This window comes from Strongyloides ratti, assembly GCF_001040885.1.
Source record: "Strongyloides ratti genome assembly S_ratti_ED321, chromosome : 2".
Classification (NCBI taxonomy): Eukaryota; Metazoa; Nematoda; class Chromadorea; order Rhabditida; family Strongyloididae; genus Strongyloides; species Strongyloides ratti.
Window position 1 is genome coordinate 4,572,672 of NC_037308.1, and position 23,360 is coordinate 4,596,031.

Genomic DNA, 23,360 nt, shown 5'->3' on the forward strand with positions numbered 1-23,360 from the left:
ATAGATAACACTGATCAGGAGGTATATTATAAATAAAATATAACATAAATTCGCTTTTATGCTTAGAAAACAGTTGATGTTGATGACAAATAATGATAATATATTGCTTCTCCTAAATATATATATATAATGATAGGAGATATTATTTCATAGATATACAATTGTTTATTTTATTGATATTCATAAGTTTCTTTCATAGAAACAATGCGACAAAAATAGTTTTTTGGTACCTAATATTAAAAAAAAAAAATTTCTAAAATATTTTTATATAACACAACTTTATTCTCAGGAGCATGAAGGATCACTCATATGTTGATTGTTTTTACAATTATTGAAACATTTATTTTTAACATTATTTTTAAAGTATATATTTCTTTATTTTAAAATAATAATGTTTTAACATTTTAACTTTATGTTTTTAATAAATGAATAACATAATTGGAATTTTTTAAACATACTTTTTTGTTAAATAAATTTTTTTTTTTTTTGCTATTTTTTTATCTTCATTTTTTTATATCAATTAAATTTTTTAAAAATATTTATTTAATCAAAGGACAATCATATAGTATTTCTAAAATTAAAATAAACCAGTTTCAAAAATACTAGGACATTTTGTTAATGAAAAAAAAAATAATAATTTTCTCACGTATAAAAAAAATAAACAACTATTTCCATTATTTTCTTTTTCCTTTTTTAAAGAAAAAGAATGAAATTTTATATAACAGGTGATGTTTCAACTTTCAAAGTACAAAAAGTAAATAAAAGTATCTCCTACAATTTATTATACCTCTCTTTTTTTTTTGTTTATCAAATTTACTTTTTGTACATTAATTTTTTTAATGAAAATAACAATAACTTATTTATAATATATAATCAAATTTTAACTAATAAAAAAAGTGATGAGGAAGTCAATAATAATAATATGGAGGTATTCAAACCAGCTTCTTAATACGTGACATTTTTTTGTATTATTAACATTACGTGAGAATTATAAATATGTTTATATTGACAAGTATTAAATTTTATTAATCACTTATAATGATAAAAAGTCAAAAATTATACTTAACTGTTTCAGAATAGTAATTGTTTATGGAATATCAAAAAGGAAACACATGATGACAAATTTTTTTATTCCACATCAAGAATAAAAAAAAATTTAATGTTATTGTTTTTTAATCACTATTACATAAGGAGTTTCAGAAATGGTGTATAAAAAAGAATGACAATTTCAGACAAAAAATTCATTATATAAACAGAATCTTTTCATTATACCTTATTACTTTACAACTTACAAAAATAGCAATCAAATCATGGGTTATAATAAATATTTACTCATTTTTACTATTATTTTATTAATTAACATATTATTGTTATCAGGACAACGTCCTAATCAAAGAAGACCACAATTTTCACAATGTCAAGATGCTCCACAAAATAGAAGAATGATATGTAATACTTTTCATCGTTGGGATAGAAATGCTAGAAGAGCTATTGCTAGAAGACAACAAATTGAAAGAAATACTGTTGTTAGACCACCAGGATTTTTCCAACCAAATAGAAATAATGGAAATCAACAAAGAAATCAAGGTAATCAAGGTTTTCCTCGCCCTCAAAATAATGTACAACAATTTACTCCATCACTTCCTAATAATAATATTCAACCAATTCCTCAAGCATGTATGAATCTTCAATGTCTTTGTCCATACTTCCGTGGGCAACTTGGACCAAATGGACAATGTATGTTACCTAATGGTGGTGTTCTTCAAAAATCTATAAGACGTGAAATTAGAATGTTAAGTGATAATGAAAGACAACGTTACTTTGCAGCTGTTCGTGTTTTAAAAAATAATGGAGAATATGATAGATTATCAGCACAACATCGTTCAGTTGCTACTGCTTCAGGTGCTCATGCTGGACCAGCTTTTCTTTTATGGCATAGAGAATTTATGAAAAGATATGAAATTGCATTAAAATTAGTTGATCCTTCAATTTCTGTACCATATTGGGATTCAGTTATGGATAATTATCTTCCAAATCCAGCTGATTCAATTTCATTTTCAAACTTATTCTTTGGTGAATCACCACCAGGTGGTATGTTATTTAATGGACCATTTGTTGGTTTTAGAACATTAGAAGGTCTTCCTGGTATAACAAGACATCTTGGTAGAGAAGGACATTTATTTACAGAACAAAATATTCAAAATGTATTATCACAAACAAGTATTGTTAATACATTAGCTTATACTGCACCATTACGTGGTTGTATTTATCAAAGTTATTTTGGTGCTATAGAATATATTCATGGTGCTGTACATAATTGGTTAGGTGGTACTGTTCTTAAAATATCAACATCTGTTAATGATCCAATATTCTTCCAACATCATGCATTTGTTGATTATATTTTTGAAGCATGGAGACAAAGTAGACAAAATAGAATGGAAAGAGAAAATGCCTATCCACCAGATCTTCCACAATGTATGAATTCACAACATTTCTCTACATCAATAATGAGACCATTTAATATTCTTAATAAAGATGGTTTATCTAATGGATATACAGATAATTTATATAATTATGCACCAAGACCAACATGTTCATTTGCAAATCGTAATTGTGGATCACAATATCTATTTTGTGATCCAAGAGGTGCACCACATTGTGTATCAAAAATTAAATTAGGTGGTTTATGTACAGGTTTTGAGGGTATGGATGCATGTTTTGGTGGTATATGTGTTAATGGAAGATGTACTGGTGGAAATAATAATAATAATAGAGGATTTGCTATGAGAGGTACAGTCTTAGATGACAATCATACAATTGAAGCTATTGAAATTAAAAAATCATCACATAAAAATTTGGAATTATTTAAAATTACACCAATGGTTAATATATCATCAACAACTTTATCATGTCTTAATAATGATCCATGTTGTGAATTATGGTCAGGACTTGATGAATGTGAAGCTAATCCAGAATATATGACAAAATATTGTAGAAGATCATGTCATGAATGTATACCAACAAATAAATCACAACAAAAAGGTTGTATTGATAGACATGTTTCCTGTAAACATTGGTCATCACTTGGTCATTGTGAAACAAAAAAACATTTTATGTCTGAAAATTGTCAGGAAAGTTGTAAATTATGTGATTATACTTCAGAACAAATATGTAGAAAAATTGCTAAAGAAACAGCTATTGATGGTAAAACAACTAAAAAAGAAAAATCACCAGAGGAAGAGGAAATAATAGAGGAACCAGAAGAGGATAATGAAGATAATAAGAAATCTGCTTAAAGTAATTAACGCAATTTTCAACTATTGAAAATGTATTTAAAGTTTTATTTTATTGTCTTTGTATTTATAATTATTTACTTTAATCTATTTAATAAATAATTATTTAATTTATATTATTTTGTTTTATGTTTTAAAAAAACAATATAATATTGAATAAAAAAAAAGTAATTACTTTGAATAATAAAATTCAACATAAATAATATAATTATTTACAAGTTATATTATATCTATAAAAAAAAACTAATAAAGTTGTTTTTATTTTTGTTGAATTAAATAATATTACCCTTTAAAAGATTAAAATTTTCTTTAAAACATTATATTATAATTAATTAAGTAGTAGCAACAGCTGTGATATAAATTATTATTTATAAAACGATAAACTATATAAAATGTGCTTATTATTTTTGAATTAAAAATTATAACTAAACAGTACAACAAATAAAATCCACCTTATATGCAGGTGTTCCTTGTATTATTGGTCTAAAACATTCACAATGAAATACTTCTCTTAGTGAATCAGCTTTAACACAACAACATGTTTTCCTTAAAAATGATCTTAGTGAAATTGTTTCACAAGGACATAATGTTGAAAGACAGGAACAATCACAATAATATTGATATTCTTCCTCCCCAATTAAACCTCTATTATTTTGTTGACGTAACTTTTCTGGCTGTAAAAAAAAAAAACATTAATCATAATATAATTTATTGATATCATTCAAAATGATACTTACTGCAAATCTTGATAAAAATAAATATATTGTAATAACACAAAAAAAATATATTATTGATATAAGAAAAAATATTAAACATATTGGTATTCCATGTACTTCAATTTTATTCATAATATAGATGAAAACATTAAGAAAAATATAATAAAGAAAGGAAAAATTAATTATAAAAACTTATATATATTAAAACTTCTTTTTCAGTTACCATGACAACAATGAATTTATATCTTAATTATTAAAACTTTTTTTTTAAACAAAATTTGATGTTTTCTTAAAAAAATTCTTGATTTCCAAAATTATTAATTAGTTATAAAATAATGTTTTCTACTATATTTTGATTTATTTCTCAATAAATTATTTTGTCTAGAAATTTCAGCAAGTAAAAAATATGGATCATACTTATTTAATTTTCCAATTTGTGTATTTTTTGTAAGAGCATCAGTTCTACTATTAAAATATGGTTCAAATTTTCTAACATAACTATTCTTAGTTGTTATTCCATTAAATAACATCTTTTTATTTAATAATATATGATCATTATCTTCTCCTTTAGATGGTAACATATTAGAAAATAAAACCAAAAAAGTTATACAAATAATTTTTAGCAAAAGCATAGTTTGTAATTTTTATAAGAATATTTAAATATTCTTAATATAGATTAAAATTTTATCTAATTGAATGTGCCGTAATATTTTTTTTATTATATATATTAAGGGAGGAGTTTTAATTTAACTGTTAAAATAAATTATTGTTGATTTTTTTATTAAAAAAAAATAGAATTATTTTCTTTTCATAACAAGATAAAATTACTTTTTTTATATGGAAATATTTAATAATATGCTTAAGAAGACACTAATTACTGTAAAAAAAAGATAATATTTAGTTTGAAAATGTTTTATATTAAATAAATATAGTCTATAATGCAAATTTATTTTTTGAAAAATAAAATCCATGAATAATATAATATAATTTAGTTTAAATTATTTAACTGGAAAATAAATATTTATGATATCTTTAAAAAAAAAAAGATTTTTTTATAAGATTTATGTTTTTTTTTTTGTATTTTTTTAATATACAAATTACCACTTGAATAAATTTAAAAAAAATTCATTAAAATTTTATAATTTATAGAAAACTTTGAATTTAAAAAATCATTCTAAATGTTTTATATTGATATTAATATTTTTTTTTTTGATTGTCAAATATTAATTGTTAATTGATAAAACAAAAAAAAATTATTTTCAAATTGTACTTTTTTCTTGTAAAAAAAATCATTATTCTGGTAAAAAAAATTATCAATAAATTAATGTAAATATAAATAATTTATTTTATAAATAATAATAAATAAACTGAATAAATTTATACTTTTGAATATTTTATTTGAAAATCATCTTTTAAGATCAAACAAATTTACAAAAAATAAAAAAAAAAGATATGTGTATATGACAATTAATATTTATTGCAATTGACACAAAAACATCCATTTATTTTCTTAAAACCCACTATGAAATAAGAAAAAAATTTATTTTTTGTTGTTATTGAAAGACAACAAATAGCCAATTATTGCTTAATTGTTGTTGATTTAAAAAAAAAGTTTTAGTTTTTAAGTAAAATTAGCAAATTATTCAAGTAAAATTAATTTTTTTTTTCCATATTTTTATAAATAAATAATTTAAATGTTTGTGTGTGTCTTAATTTTAACTGGATTACATGGATAGTATTAATGTATTGGTTTATGATTATAAAGTTAATATCCAGTTATAAAAAAGAAACACTAATCCGTAAAATAAAAGTGAAGTTGAAAAGTATATAATGGAAAATAGTTATATAAAATCAAGTATGATATTTTTAAGAAAACCATAGAATATTGAAATATAACTTGATAAAGTTTATATTTCTATTTTTCCATTAATGATGGTTGACTATTATGATACTTCATTGACCAGTCAAAATGATAATCTAAGATATAATTTAGATTAGAAAATAATTTGTAGAATATCTTTTTATAATAATTATATTCTGGTTCTGTTAAAAAGTTGAGGTCACGCGTACATTGTAAGAAAATGGCAAATTCTTTAGGAAAATTAGCACATAAATGTTCAACAGGAGTTGTCCTTTTTTTTTCTAAAATTTTTTCATATTTTTGTTGTTTTGTTGCAGAGACAAGTCCTTGCCAAGGTAGAGATCCTCTATTAAAATACATTAAAACATATCCAAGAGACTCTAAATCATCTCTTCGACTTTGTTCTATACCTCTATGAGCATTTATAGATGCATATCTTGCTGTACCAATTAAATTTTTATCACTCCTATATGGGATATGAGCAATCTTTCCATCACGATATCGTTTAGATAATCCAAAATCAATTAAATAACTAAATTAAAAAAAAAAGTATAAATTTATTATATATAATAATAATAATTATACTTACACTTTATTACAATGTGCTTGATGGCCCATTAAAAAATTTTCTGGTTTTATATCTCTATGAAGAAAATCCAAATTATGAATATATTCTAATCTATCTATCATTTGAAAAGCCAACATTAATACAGTTTTAAGTGAAAATCTTCTACCACAAAAATTAAATAAATCTTCTAATGAAGGACCTAATAATTCTATAACCATTGCTGAATGTGTATTAGTTCTTGTTATATAATGAAGCTTTGGGAAACCTGTTCCATGAACAAAATAACGAATCACACGACTTTCATAAATTAATTGTGGATGTCTTGCGTTTAATGGTTCCAATTTAACAGCAACTTCTCTTCCATTTTTAAGACAAATTGCCACATAAATATCACCAAATGATCCAGACCCTATTTTTCTAATAAGCTTATATTTACCATCAATCACTTCATTATGATGAGATAAAAGCAATGAATCCATAGAAATCCTTCTCCCACAATGCTAAAAAATAAGCATATATAGAAACTGAAAAAAAAAAAAATAAATTATTTAAATATTATAAAAGTTTTAAAATAAAATACAAATCTTCAACATTTCGTTAGTAATATAAATAAATATAAAATATAAACATAAAGAAAAAGAAAAAGAAATAAGTTTAATATAACCGGTATGAAAGTGAAAATTTATTAAAAAAAAAAAATAAAGTAAAAGAGTCTAATTAAGATGGGTAAAAGAAAAGTTTAAAAAGAGATTTTTTCATTTTACAATAAAATATTGTATAATAAAATACGGAACAACGAAAAAATGTATAATTTGAATTGAATATAAGTAAAGGTCCATGACAAAGTCTAGACATTTTCTACACTTTAAAACGTGCGCAAAATGATATATAATATTTGATAGTATATATTAACAATGCTCCATCTATCTAACTTCCATTTTAATACAGGTTTTAACCAACCACTACATATCTTCTATACATATATATATTTATTTTAATTTTTATATATATATACATTATGCATATATATATATTATAAAAGAAAAATCAACGATTTAAAGAAACGAATGAAATAAAGATAAAATGAAGTAAAAAGATATAAAAATCTATCAAAATCAATTAGATAACTTTATATAAAACATTCGTACTTAATATTATTAAACAATGAAATGAAGAATAAACAGAAATCTATTTAATCAAATATATATAAAAATACAAAGAAAAATTTTCTAGAAATACTATTAAAAATTTTTCTATCTAAATGTTAATAAAAAGTTTAATAAAATTTTACTAATAAAGTAAATGCCTTATCAAATCAATATACACCTTTTATATAATACATATATATATATATATATATATATAATCACAATCAAGAGGTTTCGTAGTCAGATAAGAGAGATGTTTAAATATATAAAATGATGAAAAAAGGCTTCATATTATAGGGTATAATAAAATTCCATTTATATATATATAAGATTGTTCACTTCATTTTCATTATTTAATATATTTTTATCATTAACAGTCTACATATTACTCTCTTTCATCAATCTTTTGTATTCATTAACATATCACTATTGCCCTCTACAAAAATCTTTTTGTCAATTAAATTTATTTTATTATATGTTATTATAACTATATATATATATATATACGGGAAATAAATATCATATAATAAATAAAACAATTTCTTTAAAAACTTCCAATAAAACTAATAAAAATTATATCATTATTAATTTTATTATTTTTACAATAAAAAAAAAAGATACAATAGAAATACAAGACCCAGACAAAATTTAACGTAAAAAATATTTAATAATTATATATATATATACATATTTATATATATACATTTAATAAATAGATAAAAGAAAGATTGATATTAAAGAATAGTCTCAAGTGACACTACAAATATATAAATATATAAAATATATATATTCCTTCTCGTTAAATCAACAAAAAGTACAATATTAGCTGAGGAATTTATACATTTTCACTTTCTCTTTATCTACAACAACTACTATTATTATTACTGTTTGTCTCTGCCTCATTTCCATATAATCTTTTTAATACATTTCACATCAAGTTTTTCTTTTTTTTTTTATACAAAACATATTTTATTAATCAAAAAGGACAACCTGTATAACAAGAAAGATATTTCAAAAATCGTTTACCAAAATAACAACAAAAAAAAAAAAACTTTACATATTTGAATCTCTTTCTATTCTTTTTATAATATTTAGAAACAGATAAAAAAAGTGGGAATTTGTATAGAATATATCTTTCTTTTTCTTTTTTTTTTTCAAAAATCACAACAATAAAAGTTTATACACATGTAGAAAAAATAACGAATCAAGAAAGACAGGTAGATTTTATGTAATATATTCGTATAGTAAGATAAATACAATGAAAGATTGGTTATAAATATACAAAACAACAGTAAAAAAAAGAGAGAATAAAATATTACGAAAAGAAAATAAAAATGGCATTGATGGGATAATGATGTGCGTGTGTTGTGACTATTAAATAATTAGTCAACCTCCATGGGTGAATCATCTTTAACAGATGTGTCATTATAGTCTTCATCAGACAATTCCTCGAATATTGGCCCATGACTCAATTGTTGGTTGTATGTGGTAGTAGTGGGTGTTGTCCCTTTTCCTGTACTATTGCCATCAATGGTACAGTGCATAGGTGTAGACGAGTAAGATAAACTGGATACGTTATTTTTCTTTGTAGAAAGGTCATCATCATCCTCTACAAGCTCAACTACCCCTAAACTAAACTCTTTTATAGTTGGAAAATGAATGCCATTTGTAAATTTACTATTATTATAATCATTAGTGTGTGCATTATTACTACTATTACTACAACAACTCTCCACCTCATAGTCATTTGGCAACTCCTCAATCCTTCCTTCCATAAACAGATCATTTTCATTTTTTACAATCTCCTCTTCTTCATTTTCAAGATTTTTATAAAAATTTATTGGATGTTCAGGTTTAAATAAAACAATTTCATTTCCTTTAATCAAATGACTTGGTATTATTGGAAATTGACTTCTATCTCTTGTTAAAAATCTTCCTGATGATGGAAAAAAATTAAGATTATTTACAACATCAATTCCTTCCATCTCTTCATCATTATTAAATATTATTCCATTCCTGTTTAATGGTATTAAGGCATTAGAAAGTTCCTCAATTTCATAATTATTACTATTTGGAGAATTATTATAAATCATTTGATTATCATATTTTGGGCTATCCTTCCATTTACCATTGAAGCATTTTTTTGGTACTGGTGATTCATCTCTATATATAGCATCCCCACTCTATAAATACAATAATAAAAGTACTAACATTTTTCAAAAAGTACAGAAAAAAAACATACAAGTCTTCTTTTTACACCAATTAAAGGCTTTTTACTATGTGCCATTATGGAATTAAAATTACAACACCGCAAATTTTCGTTGGAGAATTTTCTACCTGTAACTGTTGAATTTTGATTAGCAAAAGCTAAAGGCATTTCTTTCATTAAAGTGAAATTGTATCACAAAACAACAAATTCCTCTTAAAATAAAAATAATCCCTTAGCCAGCTTTTTGATAAATAAAAAAAAAATTAAAGTTTTACAGGTGTAGTCTTTTTTTAAAAAAAAAAAAAAAAGTATGCGTAAGTATCAACTTCAAATAACAGGATGTTTCGCGTCAAGATGTAACCCGAAAAAGATGGAATTTTCTAGAATAACATTCACTAAAGTATCAACTTTTCCAAACATACGTAGTAGGAGTACTTTTATTATGATACATTTCCTTTAGCTGAAAAAAATTTTCAACTTTTTCAAGGAATACCTAATTACTTTATATATCTTTTTAAGTATAAATAATTCTAAATATCCCGTGATTTATGTATATGGATGGATAGATTGTAGCTGGCAAGATGTTTGTGTTTGTTTTTTATTTAATTAACTAATTATCGATAGTAAAGAAAAATTGTTATTTTTTTATTAAAAATTTTGGTAAAACAATTTTTACAACAACTATTTTCTATGGAAAAATTCAATCCATATTTATTATGGTAATTTTTTTTCCCTCAAATATACTGATGTCTTGAGAAGTAAGATTTTTTTTTATAAAATTTTTGGAATAAAATACAAACTTTACAAGCATTTGTATTACATGTTTCTTTCACTTTCAATAGATAGGTTGTTATAATGTAGTAGATATGGAGTATGCACATACAGAGATGGCAGACATTCGCTACACATATCATAAATGACGCTGGGAATACGTTATTCCACTTTTTTTCCTACCCGGAAAACCTGTATAGTTATATGCAAAGAAAACTTTGAATGTTATTGAAGCATTTTTTGAAACTTGCCAAATTAACCATTAGAAGTTTGTTTATTTAAGGATCTTCTAATGTCTCCAGATAGAGGTGACTATAAGAGAAGGAGTCATATTGATTCTCCTTATAGAGATCATCGTAGAAGTGATCGAGATCGCCGAGAAAGAAAGCATAGAAGGTAACTTTTTATATTTATTTCTTATTTTTTAAATTAATTTATCATTTATAGAAATCATCGAGATTATACACCAGATAAAAAATCTCGTTCATATTATGACAATGGTAAAAGTGAAAGTAGAAGACATGAATCATCATCACATAGAAGGCATCGATCTAGAAGTAAAGAAAGAAGTGATAGAGGAGGTTGTGGAAGGATATCTAAAATAAGCTCAGCAAGTATAACACCATCCCCAGAAAATATTTCTGATATTGAAAGGGAAGGTACATTAGCTGGTGAGATTTCTAAACAAATTGCTTCCAAAAATCGTTCCAGTGAAACATCCTATCGCGAATCCTCAAAACATAAACGTGGTAAGAGTAAAAGTCCAAGAAAATCTGATAAACAAAAAACATCAAGAATATTTAAATTTCCTAGAGGGATCTCAATTAGTAGTGACAGTTCTTCAGAGGAATCTCCGCCAAAAGTATGTTTTTTCTTTTTTTTTTCTAAATAAATTTTTTTACTTACAGAAAACTTTGAAGAAAGAAGAAAAAGTTACTAGTAAAAAGGCAAAAGAAAAAAATGGTTTCAGTATATCTCCGCCACCTGCTCCACCACAAGCTTTACCACCTTCATTTAAACCAATTTTTGTACAAGCTACAACAATATCACCTTCACCTCCATTAACAACATCGTCAGGTGTTAAAGATGAGTTATTGGCAAATGCTATGGATATATCACCTCCTGCACCACCATTACTGGAGAGTAATAAAAGGCCGATTATTTTTAATAAACGAGTTTCAACCATTACAACATCCGAATGGGGTAATGATGCTGAAGATAATTATGAAATTGAAAAACAAGTTGGTGAAGGTACTTATGGTCAAGTATTTAAAGCTAAACAAGTTACAAAAGGTACTAAAGTTGCATTGAAAAAAGTTCGTCTTGAAAATGAACGTGAAGGCTTTCCTATTACAGCAATTAGAGAAATAATCATTCTTCGTCAACTTTCTCACAAGAATGTTGTAAGTTTACTTGATATTGTTACAAATAGGAGTGTAAAATCAGAAAAGAAAGACTCAAAAAATAATATATCGTCATTTTATCTAGTGTTTGAGTATCTCGATCATGATTTAGTTGGTGTATTAGATTCACAAGTAGAAGCTTTCACAGAATTACAAGTAGCATCATTTATGAAACAATTAGCGGAAGGTTTAGCATATTGTCATTCAAGGAATTTTCTTCACCGTGACATAAAGGGTTCAAATATATTGTTAAACAATAAAGGAGAAATAAAATTAGCCGATTTTGGTTTAGCTAGGTTTTACAATGAAAAACAAAAACGTCTTTATACCAATCGTGTTATTACACTATGGTACCGACCACCAGAACTGCTACTTGGAGCAGAACAATATGACACAAAAGTTGATGTATGGTCTCTGGGATGTATTTTACCTGAAATGTTTACAAGGAAACCGTTGTTTCAAGGCAATAATGAATTTATACAATTAGAATGTATTAGTAAAATATGTGGAACTCCAACCATTGATTGTTGGCCAGAAATTAATTTATTACCGCACTTTAATAATTTTAAACCTAAAAGAACATACCCTCGTAATTTAAAAGAGTCATTTAGGGAGTTGTAAGTTATTCATTTATTATTATAATACTTTTTCTTTTATTTTTCTTTATTTCTAGAATACCAGAAGGAGCATTAGAACTTTTAGATGAGATGTTAACACTAGATCCTAAGCGTCGTCCGAGTGCAGAAAGTGTGTGTAAACATCCATGGCTTCGGAATATTGATCCATCAAAAATCGAACCTCCTAAATTACCAGCATATCAAGATTGTCATGAATTGTGGGCAAAGAGTCAAAAAAAGAGTAAAAAAATAGCTAAATCAAATGGCATTTTTATTCCGAATGCTGTACCAATATCATAAGAATAAAAGCATGTGTCTGTAAAAATAAAAAAAAAAGACTCTTTTGCAGTTTTGGTGTCTATTAAAGCAAAACGGGTTCATGATGTGTGGTTAAAATTTTAAAAAAAAGAAGCAAACGTAGGAAAACGTATATAAAAACATTACGTTTGTTTATGTAAAAAAAATATAATTGATTTTTTTTGTAATCTTTGTTTTGTTTTGTTTATATTCACCTTATTTTATTAATAAAATTTGTCTAAGTTTTGGGGTACACCCAACCAGAGATGAAGATGATATACACAATTTCTCTTATCTCAGGTGTATTATAGCTTTTTTTTTTTAAAAATATATGTACATCTATATAACTTTGCTTCTAAATAAATTATTTTCTTTTTTTAAATTTTTATCTTTAGTAACATATAAATAGAATTAAAGTTGAAAAAATTTTCAAACGTTTTTTAAAATAAAAATAAATAAAATATAGTATAACAGAATAATATAAAGAACTCACAAGGGTGTCAAGTTGAAATTTCATAAAATAATTCTATTTTGAAAATTGTTATTTCAATAATCCAAACAGATAAGAACTTAAATCTTGAAATAAGTTTTAATGAATGATCCTAAACAAGTTGTTAAGTTGAAAAATTTATGATGTAAATCAATTTAATTAAAACATTGTAAAAATATCAATTTTGAAATTACCGGATTTTATAAAAATTTATAATATATTAAATCTTTAAAACAAAATTGAAATAATTAATGAAAAATAAAATTACAATAAATTACATTTAAAATTAGAGCTTTTATGTATAGAATAATTTATAAATTTCATAAAAAAAATACTTAAATATTAATTACTGTTATGTTAAATTTCAGAAACTGATAGCACAAGTATGTTATATGTCAAAAAGTTGTAATAGGTCCAATGCTAATCAATTTTAATAGTATATCTTTAACTGTTGTAGAAAGTATAAATAACAATATTATTTAAATAACCAGAATAAACACAACAATCACAATTTCATAAGCTTATTATTATTTATAAATCAAAAATAAAGATAAAAAAATTGTATTGACCTCTTTTTAATTTTAAAAACAAACTTTTAAAAAAAATCAATTATTTATTAAATATAAATACACATAAATAAAAACATATAAATACATGAAAAGTAAAGAAGTTTATCAAAAATGAGATCACCTGCGAGAATCAGTCGTAACGTTGTTTGTTTGAATTATAAAAATTTGAGCGTCGAGTAGGTGAACGAGATAATGAACGCCTTCTTTCTTGACTTCTCCAATTGTTGTGCCGTCTTGGACTACGTTCACGGCAACTTCCTCTATCTTTATGACCACCAGGACGTGAATAATGATCATCTCGCCGTCTACCAAAAGAATATTTATCATTTGATCTTCTATGGTAATTATTGTACGGTGGTCCAGTATTGTAACTTTTTGGTTTAGAATCATGGTAATATCGATGACCATTGTCATAGTCCTTTCTTCTATCACGGTAATCTCCTCGGCCATTTCTTGAGTTGTCTTTGTGAACTTTATCCTTACTTGAACTTCTTCTAAATTCTTTATTATCTTTATATGAAAATTTATCATTGTCGTTGTACTTAATTGTATCGTTAATAATATTTTGAACTTCATCTTTATCGTTAAATAATTGAACATTTTGTTGTCCACTATCAAAGTTACTACTAGTATCTGAACATTGAGTAGAAATTAAAGGTACAGGAGTACCAAATAGAAATAATTTTTCTTGAAATTCATTATATTTAGCTAAAAGTTCGACAACTTTTTCGCGCATTAAATTGTTACGTTGTTTATCTTGTTTAGTTGAAAATTTATTAAAATAATTAAATAGTTCTAGACACCTTGTAAGACATTGTTTCCTTATTTTACATTCTCGTAGTCTTCGTGTTTTATCTTCCTCATCATAAATTTCATCCATCCCAACATTATTGTAATCTCCTGCTAGATGGATAATATCTGAAATTACTCTCACTTCGTCATCAAAATTTAAGTATGTTATCTCTTCTTCTTTGTCATTCTCTAAAATATTATTTACATTTTTTCCATGAAGTGCTCCAATAAAATTTTCAATCTCTTGGGGTGAAAAACACTTCCTTTCCCCTAAAATTTTAAATGTTCTCTCCCATCGTCTAATTATAGAATCATCTTTATCTTTACTGAAGATAGAAAAAAATAATAAATAAATAAAAAATTATTTACCTACCTTTGAATTTCACAAGCCTCTACAACTTTATTATAAAATGCTTGTTTATAAGATTCTAAACAACTAGGAAGTTCACTTCTAATTCGTTGTACTGTGTCATTAAATACATAAAGCAATCCCAAACGATGTTTTCTAACTTTATCCATTGCTTTTTCACCATCATCACTTTTTATTCCTTTAACTAAAAAAATATCAGCTTATAAAAAAAAAGACTATTAAACTTACCTTTAGGAGAGTTTTGAAAGAAATTTAACCATAATTTACAACAATCTTCAATCCTGGATGGCTTTTTCCTAAATAGTGTAGAACAGTTTCTTACTTGAGTATCATCATCATGAACTAAACGTAAAGCCATCCTTAACTCTGCTTCAAATGCATCCTGAGATTTATTGTCGGATGCCATAATAGTACCAAAGAATATACAAAAACAGGCGGTATTTTAAAACAACAATTTGGCAAGCAGAAAAAACCAGGACTATTTTTCAACACGCTTGTTTAACAAAATAATTGGGAAAATGATATTTGAATTAAGTGTAGGGACACCTTCCCAAATGATATAGTAGTATTATGTTGGTTGGACCAAAAATGTTATTAACTATTTTTAATATTATTGTTCATAACACAATTATTTTCTTTTTATGAAATTTTTTTTTAAATTTTGATATATAGAAATGTTTCCTGTTGTTTTGTTATTATTATTATTGTTTTTACTTCAAATAATTTTTATTTATTAAATTTTTTTTTTTTTTTGATTTTACCTTTAACCCAATTAATATGCAAATATTGTCTCATTCTTAAAATAGGTCATTTTGATTATTTAAAAAATATTATAATATTAAATTAAACATTATTTTTAGATTGTTGACACTTTTTAAAGCCATCTTTTTTATCCTTTTATTACTGTTTTCTAAAGTTGAAACAGTAATAAGAAAATTTGAAATATTCATTAATGTCTAAGTTTTACAAAGGAGCTGTCAGTAGCTCAGAGTCTTCCTCTGAATCTGATCATGAAGAAAGAATTGTCAATCAAAGAGTAACTGTTCCTGATTTTGCCATACCAAGTGATAGTGAAGATGAAGCACCAAAAAGAGTTGTTAGAGCTAACAAGGACAAAAGATTTGGTGAATTAAAGGATATCATTAGATCGGCCAAGAATAGCAGGAATGTCAAAGATATGGTTAAGCTACTTCAATGTACGTTATTAGCCAACAAAATTTTTATTATTTTTAATTATAGGTTTTGAAAATTTGGCAAAAGCATTTGAAAAAACAAAACCAGTTTTGATGAGAGAAGGTTTACAAATCCCACGTTTTTTTATTAGACACGTTGCTGAATTGGATGATTTTATTAAAAATATCTGGAATGATAAAGATGCTCGTGGAACTTTAAGCAAATCGAATGGAAAGTCTCTTTCTACTTTAAGACAAAAAGTTATTAAGTTTAGTAAAATGATTGAAAATGAACTTGAAAAGTACAGAGAATCTCCTGATCCATTTGGTTATAGTAGTGGGGAGGAAAAAGTTGGTGATAAAAGTGATTCTGAAAATGAGGATATTACACCAGCAAACAAGGCACCTGTAAAGGCAGATGTAACTGTTAGTTCAGACTCTGATTCTGATGATGAAAGTGACTGGGGAAGTGATACTATGTCTGATACTAGTAGTGATAGTGATATTGATTTTGAAGGAAAACAAAAAGAAGAATTAAGAAAATTTTTCTTGAAAAAAGAATTTAAGGAGGGTGGTGATAAGGAGAAAACTGTTAAAAGGGACAGAAGAATTAGACAAGAGAAAAAACGTGAAGAAGGTGATAGTGATGATGACGATGAAAAATGGGAAAAAGTTATGTCCAAAGAAGAATCAAAAAAACAAATATTTGATTCTAAGACAGAAATTACACCTGCTGTTGTTCTTAAAAAATTGGAAGAACTTGTTGCTCAAAGAGGTCGCATGGCTACAGATCGTAAGGAATATCTAAGAATCTTACAAGAACTTCAAAAAATAAGTGAGGAGAAGAAATTCCCTATATCATTAACATCTAAAATTATTTTTGTTATTATTTCATCTCTTTTTGAACTTCATTCACGACTGGTCGATTGTATGGAATTTGATACTTGGCTTAGAGCTCTCAAATGTTTGGATAGTCTTGTTGATATTCTTGTTAAAAATCCAAAGTTTGAAATGAAAGTATCTATGGATGAAGAAGACGAAAACATAATTGATGACACTATGCCTCTTAGACTTCATGGGTCTGTTATTTTGTCAGTTCATAGATTAGATAATGAACTAACAAAAATTTTCCAAAATGCTGATTACCTTTCAACAGAGTATATTGAAAAATTGAAAGGTGAACAAGAGTTTTGTAATCTTTTAGAAAAGGTATTATCTTATGTTGAATCTAAAAAAGATACTGGAATCTTTATGGATGATGAATTAATACAAGTTTATATGATGAGGATTGAGCATATGTACTATAAATTTGATTATGAACATAAAGAAGATGGAGAAAAATTAATGGATTTATTGTGTAAGAAAGTTTATTGCTTTGAATCTGCTAAAAGAGAACGTCAACGTGCTCTTCTTTGTCAAATTTACCATCATGCTCTTCATGATCGATGGCAAAAAGCCAAAGATATGTTGTTGATGTCTCACTTACAAAGTCTTGTTGATCATTCTGATCCAGCAACACAAATTTTATACAATAGAACCATTTGTCAAGTTGGTTTATGTGCTTTTAGACATGGAAGCATCAAAGAAGCTTATCATGGTCTTTCTGATATTCAAAACACTTCACGTGCTAAAGAATATTTAGCTCAAGGAATTCTTTCACGTACTGAGAAAACTGCTGAACAAGAAAGGCTAGAAAGATCTAGACAAGTGCCTTTCCACATGCATATCAATTTAGAATTAATGGAATGTGTTTTCCTCATTTGTTGTATGTTACTTGATGTTCCAAGTATGGCACTTGGAGAATATGATGTCCGCAAAAGAACACTTTGTCGTTCTTTCCTTTCTCAACTTAAGTTCTCTGAACGTTCTGCTTTAATTGGTCCACCAGAAAATTCTAGAGAGCATGTTGTAGCTGCTGCTAGGGCCATGCTTACTGGTGATTGGAAGAAATGTAAAGATTATTTAATCAACGAAAAAATGAATGTTAAAGTGTGGAATCTTTTTAGAAATTCAGAACAAGTGAAATCTATGGTTATATCTAGAATACAAGAAGAATCACTACGTACTTATTTATTGATGTATACTACTGTTTATGAAACAATCTCACTTGGTATGTTGGTCAATTTATTTGAATTATCCAAAGAAAAAGTTCATTCAATTATTTCAAAAATGATAATTCAGGAAGAATTGATAGCTTCACTTGATCAACCATCTGATTGTTTAATTATGCATAGAGTAGAACCAAGTAGAATTCAGTTATTATCATATGCTCTAGCAGAAAGAGTGTCTCAGTTATGTGATACCACTGATCAAATCATTGAACCACGTCAAATGAAAAGTAATTATAATGGAAAAAGAATATTTGATTCCAATCGTACTAATGCTGGTGATAATAGGCAAAATAATTATGAAAATCGTAAGCAAGCAAATTATGGTGGTCAAGATAACAAGTCACGAAATTGGAATAAAGGAAATTCAAGAGCACCTCGTACTTCACATATGCATTAGTAGAAGAAGCTTTCATAGTAGATATTCTAATTTCTTCTATTTTGTTAATATGTTAATTAATATTGTTCAATAAATATAACTTTTTTTTTGATATCAACGGAAAAGAAGTTTTTAAATATGTAATGATTTTTAATCAAAATAACACAGAAAAGTAAATTTACTACCTATAATTTTCAAAATGGTTGTAGATATTGTCAAAAAAAAAAAGAAATGGTATTGAAAAACTAGGAAGATGATAAGATATATTTCTTTGTTAAAGATATTTCTTAATATATTTTTATTGTGAATGAACGTTGGATAATTTTTTTTATGCTTTTATATTGTTAATCATATATCATTCATATTAAACTTGTTTTTAATTATAAAAGTTATGTATTTATAATGTGAATAATTGTAAAATTATCTAATTAAATTTTTCATCGAAATGTTCTATTATTATCCTTGATTTCTTTCTCCAATTATCTACACCTTACAATGTGATAGTCAGTATATTTATTGTTACTATACAAAGTTTTATTGTATAACTATCAACATTATGAAAAATTTACAATCATTTATACTTGATAGTTTATTAAAATATGGGTGTGGTTAATATAATGAAACGTGATATAAAGCAAATTTTCTAAATTAAATCATCTTAATTGTTTTAAAAATGGAAGATTTTGGTAACGTAAGTTTTTTTTTTCTTTATTTTTGTATATAATATTCATTGTAGCTTACATATCAAACTGGTTTTGGAAATGAATTTGCTACTGAAGATCAAAGATGTGTAGGTGCATTACCAGAAGGGCAAAATAGTCCACAAATGTGTAATTATGGATTGTATGCTGAACAGTTAAGTGGTACTGCTTTTACTGTTGGAAGAAAAGATAATCAAAGATCATGGCTTTACAGAATTCGTCCTTCTGTAATTCATAAACCATTTATTTCATTACCTAAAGAAGAGATACCACATTTTACTAATGATAGTAGTAAAGTTTATTCTAATCCAAATCAAATGAGATGGCATCCACATCCATTACCTGAAAATGGTAATAATATTGATTTTATTCAATCTCTCTATACATTTTGTGGAGCTGGTGATGTAAAAAGTAGAAATGGAATTTATATTCATATGTATTCTTGTAATGTTTCAATGGAAAATAAAGTTTTTTACAATTCAGATGGAGACTTTTTAATTGTTCCACAGGAGGGATCTCTTTACATTACAACTGAATTTGGTCGATTAAAAGTTGATCCATTAGAAATTGTAGTTATTCCACAAGGTATTCGTTTCTCTGTTGATATTAAAGGTCCTTCTCGTGGATATATACTTGAAGTATTTGGTACACATTTTCAACTTCCTGATCTTGGACCAATTGGAGCAAATGGTTTAGCTAATCCAAGAGATTTTAATTATCCTGTTGCTTGGTATGAAGATAAAGATGAACCATATGAAATTATTTCTAAATTTCAAGGAGAATTTTTTTCAGCTACTCAAGATCATTCTCCATTTGATGTTGTTGCTTGGCATGGTAATTATGCACCATATAAATATGATTTAACAAAATTTATGGTTATTAATACTGTATCATTTGATCATTGTGATCCTTCTATTTTTACCGTTTTAACTGCTCCTTCTACCAAACCAGGTGTAGCTATTGCTGATTTTGTTATTTTTCCTCCAAGATGGGGTGTTGCTGATCATACTTTTAGACCACCATACTATCATAGAAATTGTATGAGTGAATATATGGGATTAATTAAAGGAGTCTATGAAGCAAAAGAAGGAGGTTTCAAACCAGGTGGTAGTTCTCTTCATTCTATTATGACACCACATGGTCCTGATTATACATGTTTTGAAGTTAACAGTACAACAAAACTTGCTCCTCAAAGAGTTGCTGAAAATACTATGGTAAATAAAAATGAAGTAAAACTTTATATCTAATAATTTTTTTTTAGTCATTTATGTTTGAAAGTTCTTTAAACATGGGAATAACAAAAAATGGATTACAAAATAATTTGGATTTAAATTATCATAAAGATTGGCTTCCACTTAAAAAACATTTTACAGGAAAAAAATAAAAAAAAAAATATTTTGTTATCAAATTTCACTTTTAAATAAATTATTTTTTAAATTATAAAATATGATATTTAAGAACAAATTATATTATATTATTTTTATTCAATTACTTAACAAAATTTTCTTTATATCTAACTCTTTCTCTAATATCTTTCATATATTTTTGTTATATATTAAATTTAACTTTTAAAAAGTTGTCTACACTATTAAAAGTTATCATCAAATCAATGTATAACTTTCATTTATTTTAAAATATTTTATTATCATATTCTTTTCTCTCTCTTTTCTATGCCAAAATATTTTGTTGGAGACCTACCAAAGACTAATGGCATAACTTTTTGGATGAATATATATATAAGTTAACATAAAATATATTTTATAATATAACCCTTGGTTCTACATATATATTTGAAGTAAGAAAAGAAGAGTTGATTTAAATAATGGAAGAAAAGATAAAGTGCCGCAACTGGTAATAATATTGAATAGTGGCATTTTATATTTATATATAGAATATAAACTAAGTACACTTTCAAAAATTATCAACTTTTGAAAAATAACAATTCTTTCTTACACATTTATATTATTACTATTTTTTTGGTTCAAAACTCTCACTATTTATTTATTAGTTTTTTCTACTGTATACATTTTAACTACTGAATTAAGTAGTAATTGATATGTCTTCTTATGATTCTGATTCCTCTATGGCTGCACTAGACCAATATGTAGCACCAGGTTTACGGTTATGGATGCTTATAGCACTTGTCTCCGGTGTTCTTCTTATAATGAGTAAGGATATTAATTATTTTTTTATTATTATTTTTTCATTAATAGTTGTTATTGTTTGTTGCTTCATGAGAATACGTATTCCAAGAACAAAACGTCAAATAGAATTAGTTGCAGCAAAAAGAAAACTTCGAAAAGAATCTAAAAAAAGAAGTAAATCAGGTGATGGTATTCTTGAAAATGACAAAACACAAACTATTGTTATGAATTCTTTAAGTAAAACTAATAGGTCATCAGCAAAAAATACTTCTACACACAATTCTGGAAGTAATCGTCATAATAATAATGGTCAAATGCATTCTGATTCTCATAAAGCAAAAGAAATACAACATACTGTTGTTTGATTAAATAAATCAAAGAAAATCTTTTTTTTTTACTTTGTTATCACTTCAAAAAATTTTTAATATTATATATGTTTATTTATGTACATTAATATTTATTATATTATTAATATTCCATAAATGTACTTTCCTATTAATATAATTAACTTTTAAATTATCCTACTATGTATATTTATATATTCATAAATTTTTTTTTTTTTATAAAAAATATAAAAAGTTGTTTTTGTGTTATATTAGTTATATAATTGTATGAAAGTTTAAAGTATTGTTCAAATAAAAATTGATTACATAAAATAAATAAGTATTATTTTTTCTTCTATTCGTTATTATTTTATTTTGTTATACATATAACATTTTTCTTATTATAAAATTTTAAAATAAAATGCTTCCTGCTCTCAATCAATCTATAAAATTGTCTAATGGTATTAATATGCCACTTTTTGGGCTTGGGACCTGGCAAGTAAGCAAAATATGAATCTTTAATAAGAATAATTTATTGTTATAGGCTCAGTCAGGTGAAATTAAAAAAGCTTTAAAAATAGCTCTTGATAATGGTTATCGTTTAATCGATACAGCCAAAATTTATGGAAATGAAAAAGAAATAGGGGAAGTTTTAAAAGAATATTTTTCATTAGGTAAATTGGTAAGGGATGATGTTTTTGTTACTACTAAACTTTGGTGTACACATAATAAACCAACATTTATTGAATCGGAATTAAAAAATTCACTGAAAAGACTTCAACTTAATTATGTTGACCTGTACCTAGTACATTTTCCAACATGTTTTAATAATTCCGGAACTAAATTTGATACTTCTGTTACTATTGAGGATACATGGAGAGGAATGGAAAAAGTATATGAGAAAGGTCTCACCAAAGCAATAGGAGTATCAAATTTTTCCAATGAACAAATTGAAAGAATTATGAAAATAGCTAAAATTCCAATACATAATTCTCAGGTTGAAGTTTACCTTTATTGGCCACAATATGAACATCATGAGTGTTGTAAGAAATATAATATTTCATTGACTGCCTATGCTCCTATTGGATCACCAGGAAGAGTCAATTACTCTGCAATTAATTGGGGTAAAACAATAGATGTTCTTGAGGATGAGATTGTTGCTAAGATGGGAAAAAAGTATAAAAAAACTCCAGCACAAATTCTTTTACGTCATCTTATTCAAAGAGAAATTTCTGTTATTCCAAAATCTTCAAATGAACAAAGAATCATTGAAAATAGTCAAATATTTGATTTTGAATTGAGTAACGATGACATGACGACATTAAACAATATATCAACTCGTCAAAGACTTTTTAAACAAGAATTTATGATTGGCCATCCAGAAGATAGTTTCATTAAAGAAAGATAAAGAACTATAATTATTTGATAA

The 23,360-nt window shown here is 25.5% G+C and overlaps 11 protein-coding genes across 11 annotated transcripts; 6 read left to right on the top strand and 5 right to left on the bottom strand.

Annotated features, from left to right (window-relative positions):
* Positions 1 to 1,310: 1,310 nt before the first annotated feature.
* SRAE_2000146600 (Tyrosinase copper-binding domain and ShKT domain and Uncharacterised domain, di-copper centre-containing protein) lies at positions 1,311 to 3,296 on the top strand (the record flags this gene model as incomplete). Its single annotated transcript, XM_024652422.1, has 1 exon — positions 1,311 to 3,296. One exon carries the CDS (start codon positions 1,311 to 1,313, stop codon positions 3,294 to 3,296), a length of 1,986 nt encoding a protein of 661 aa, XP_024506000.1.
* Positions 3,297 to 3,718: 422 nt separating this feature from the next.
* SRAE_2000146700 (Hypothetical protein) lies at positions 3,719 to 4,141 on the bottom strand (the record flags this gene model as incomplete). The annotated part of the gene is made up of 2 exons (XM_024652423.1): positions 3,719 to 3,967; positions 4,031 to 4,141. The coding sequence occupies 2 exons, from the start codon at positions 4,139 to 4,141 to the stop codon at positions 3,719 to 3,721; spliced, it is 360 nt and encodes a 119-aa protein (XP_024506001.1).
* Positions 4,142 to 4,326: 185 nt separating this feature from the next.
* SRAE_2000146800 (Hypothetical protein) lies at positions 4,327 to 4,590 on the bottom strand (the record flags this gene model as incomplete). Its single annotated transcript, XM_024652424.1, has 1 exon — positions 4,327 to 4,590. One exon carries the CDS (start codon positions 4,588 to 4,590, stop codon positions 4,327 to 4,329), a length of 264 nt encoding a protein of 87 aa, XP_024506002.1.
* Positions 4,591 to 5,924: 1,334 nt separating this feature from the next.
* Positions 5,925 to 6,917, bottom strand: SRAE_2000146900 (Casein kinase I; the record flags this gene model as incomplete). Its single annotated transcript, XM_024652425.1, has 2 exons — positions 5,925 to 6,402; positions 6,460 to 6,917. The coding sequence occupies 2 exons, from the start codon at positions 6,915 to 6,917 to the stop codon at positions 5,925 to 5,927; spliced, it is 936 nt and encodes a 311-aa protein (XP_024506003.1).
* A 2,051-nt stretch (positions 6,918 to 8,968) lies between these two features.
* SRAE_2000147000 (Hypothetical protein) lies at positions 8,969 to 9,972 on the bottom strand (the record flags this gene model as incomplete). The annotated part of the gene is made up of 2 exons (XM_024652426.1): positions 8,969 to 9,769; positions 9,829 to 9,972. The coding sequence occupies 2 exons, from the start codon at positions 9,970 to 9,972 to the stop codon at positions 8,969 to 8,971; spliced, it is 945 nt and encodes a 314-aa protein (XP_024506004.1).
* An 886-nt stretch (positions 9,973 to 10,858) lies between these two features.
* On the top strand, positions 10,859 to 12,886 carry SRAE_2000147100 (Protein kinase domain and Serine/threonine-/dual specificity protein kinase, catalytic domain and Protein kinase-like domain-containing protein; the record flags this gene model as incomplete). The annotated part of the gene is made up of 4 exons (XM_024652427.1): positions 10,859 to 10,962; positions 11,014 to 11,428; positions 11,475 to 12,586; positions 12,643 to 12,886. 4 exons carry the CDS (start codon positions 10,859 to 10,861, stop codon positions 12,884 to 12,886), a joined length of 1,875 nt encoding a protein of 624 aa, XP_024506005.1.
* Positions 12,887 to 14,072: 1,186 nt separating this feature from the next.
* Positions 14,073 to 15,510, bottom strand: SRAE_2000147200 (CID domain and RNA polymerase II-binding domain-containing protein; the record flags this gene model as incomplete). The annotated part of the gene is made up of 3 exons (XM_024652428.1): positions 14,073 to 15,060; positions 15,108 to 15,288; positions 15,333 to 15,510. The coding sequence occupies 3 exons, from the start codon at positions 15,508 to 15,510 to the stop codon at positions 14,073 to 14,075; spliced, it is 1,347 nt and encodes a 448-aa protein (XP_024506006.1).
* Positions 15,511 to 16,056: 546 nt separating this feature from the next.
* On the top strand, positions 16,057 to 18,784 carry SRAE_2000147300 (Eukaryotic translation initiation factor 3 subunit C; the record flags this gene model as incomplete). The annotated part of the gene is made up of 2 exons (XM_024652430.1): positions 16,057 to 16,300; positions 16,344 to 18,784. The coding sequence occupies 2 exons, from the start codon at positions 16,057 to 16,059 to the stop codon at positions 18,782 to 18,784; spliced, it is 2,685 nt and encodes an 894-aa protein (XP_024506007.1).
* A 652-nt stretch (positions 18,785 to 19,436) lies between these two features.
* Positions 19,437 to 20,848, top strand: SRAE_2000147400 (Homogentisate 1,2-dioxygenase; the record flags this gene model as incomplete). Its single annotated transcript, XM_024652431.1, has 3 exons — positions 19,437 to 19,454; positions 19,500 to 20,678; positions 20,726 to 20,848. 3 exons carry the CDS (start codon positions 19,437 to 19,439, stop codon positions 20,846 to 20,848), a joined length of 1,320 nt encoding a protein of 439 aa, XP_024506008.1.
* Positions 20,849 to 21,520: 672 nt separating this feature from the next.
* On the top strand, positions 21,521 to 21,973 carry SRAE_2000147500 (Hypothetical protein; the record flags this gene model as incomplete). Its single annotated transcript, XM_024652432.1, has 2 exons — positions 21,521 to 21,632; positions 21,678 to 21,973. The coding sequence occupies 2 exons, from the start codon at positions 21,521 to 21,523 to the stop codon at positions 21,971 to 21,973; spliced, it is 408 nt and encodes a 135-aa protein (XP_024506009.1).
* Positions 21,974 to 22,352: 379 nt separating this feature from the next.
* SRAE_2000147600 (Alcohol dehydrogenase [NADP(+)]) lies at positions 22,353 to 23,339 on the top strand (the record flags this gene model as incomplete). Its single annotated transcript, XM_024652433.1, has 2 exons — positions 22,353 to 22,430; positions 22,476 to 23,339. 2 exons carry the CDS (start codon positions 22,353 to 22,355, stop codon positions 23,337 to 23,339), a joined length of 942 nt encoding a protein of 313 aa, XP_024506010.1.
* Between the last annotated feature and the right edge of the window lie 21 nt (positions 23,340 to 23,360).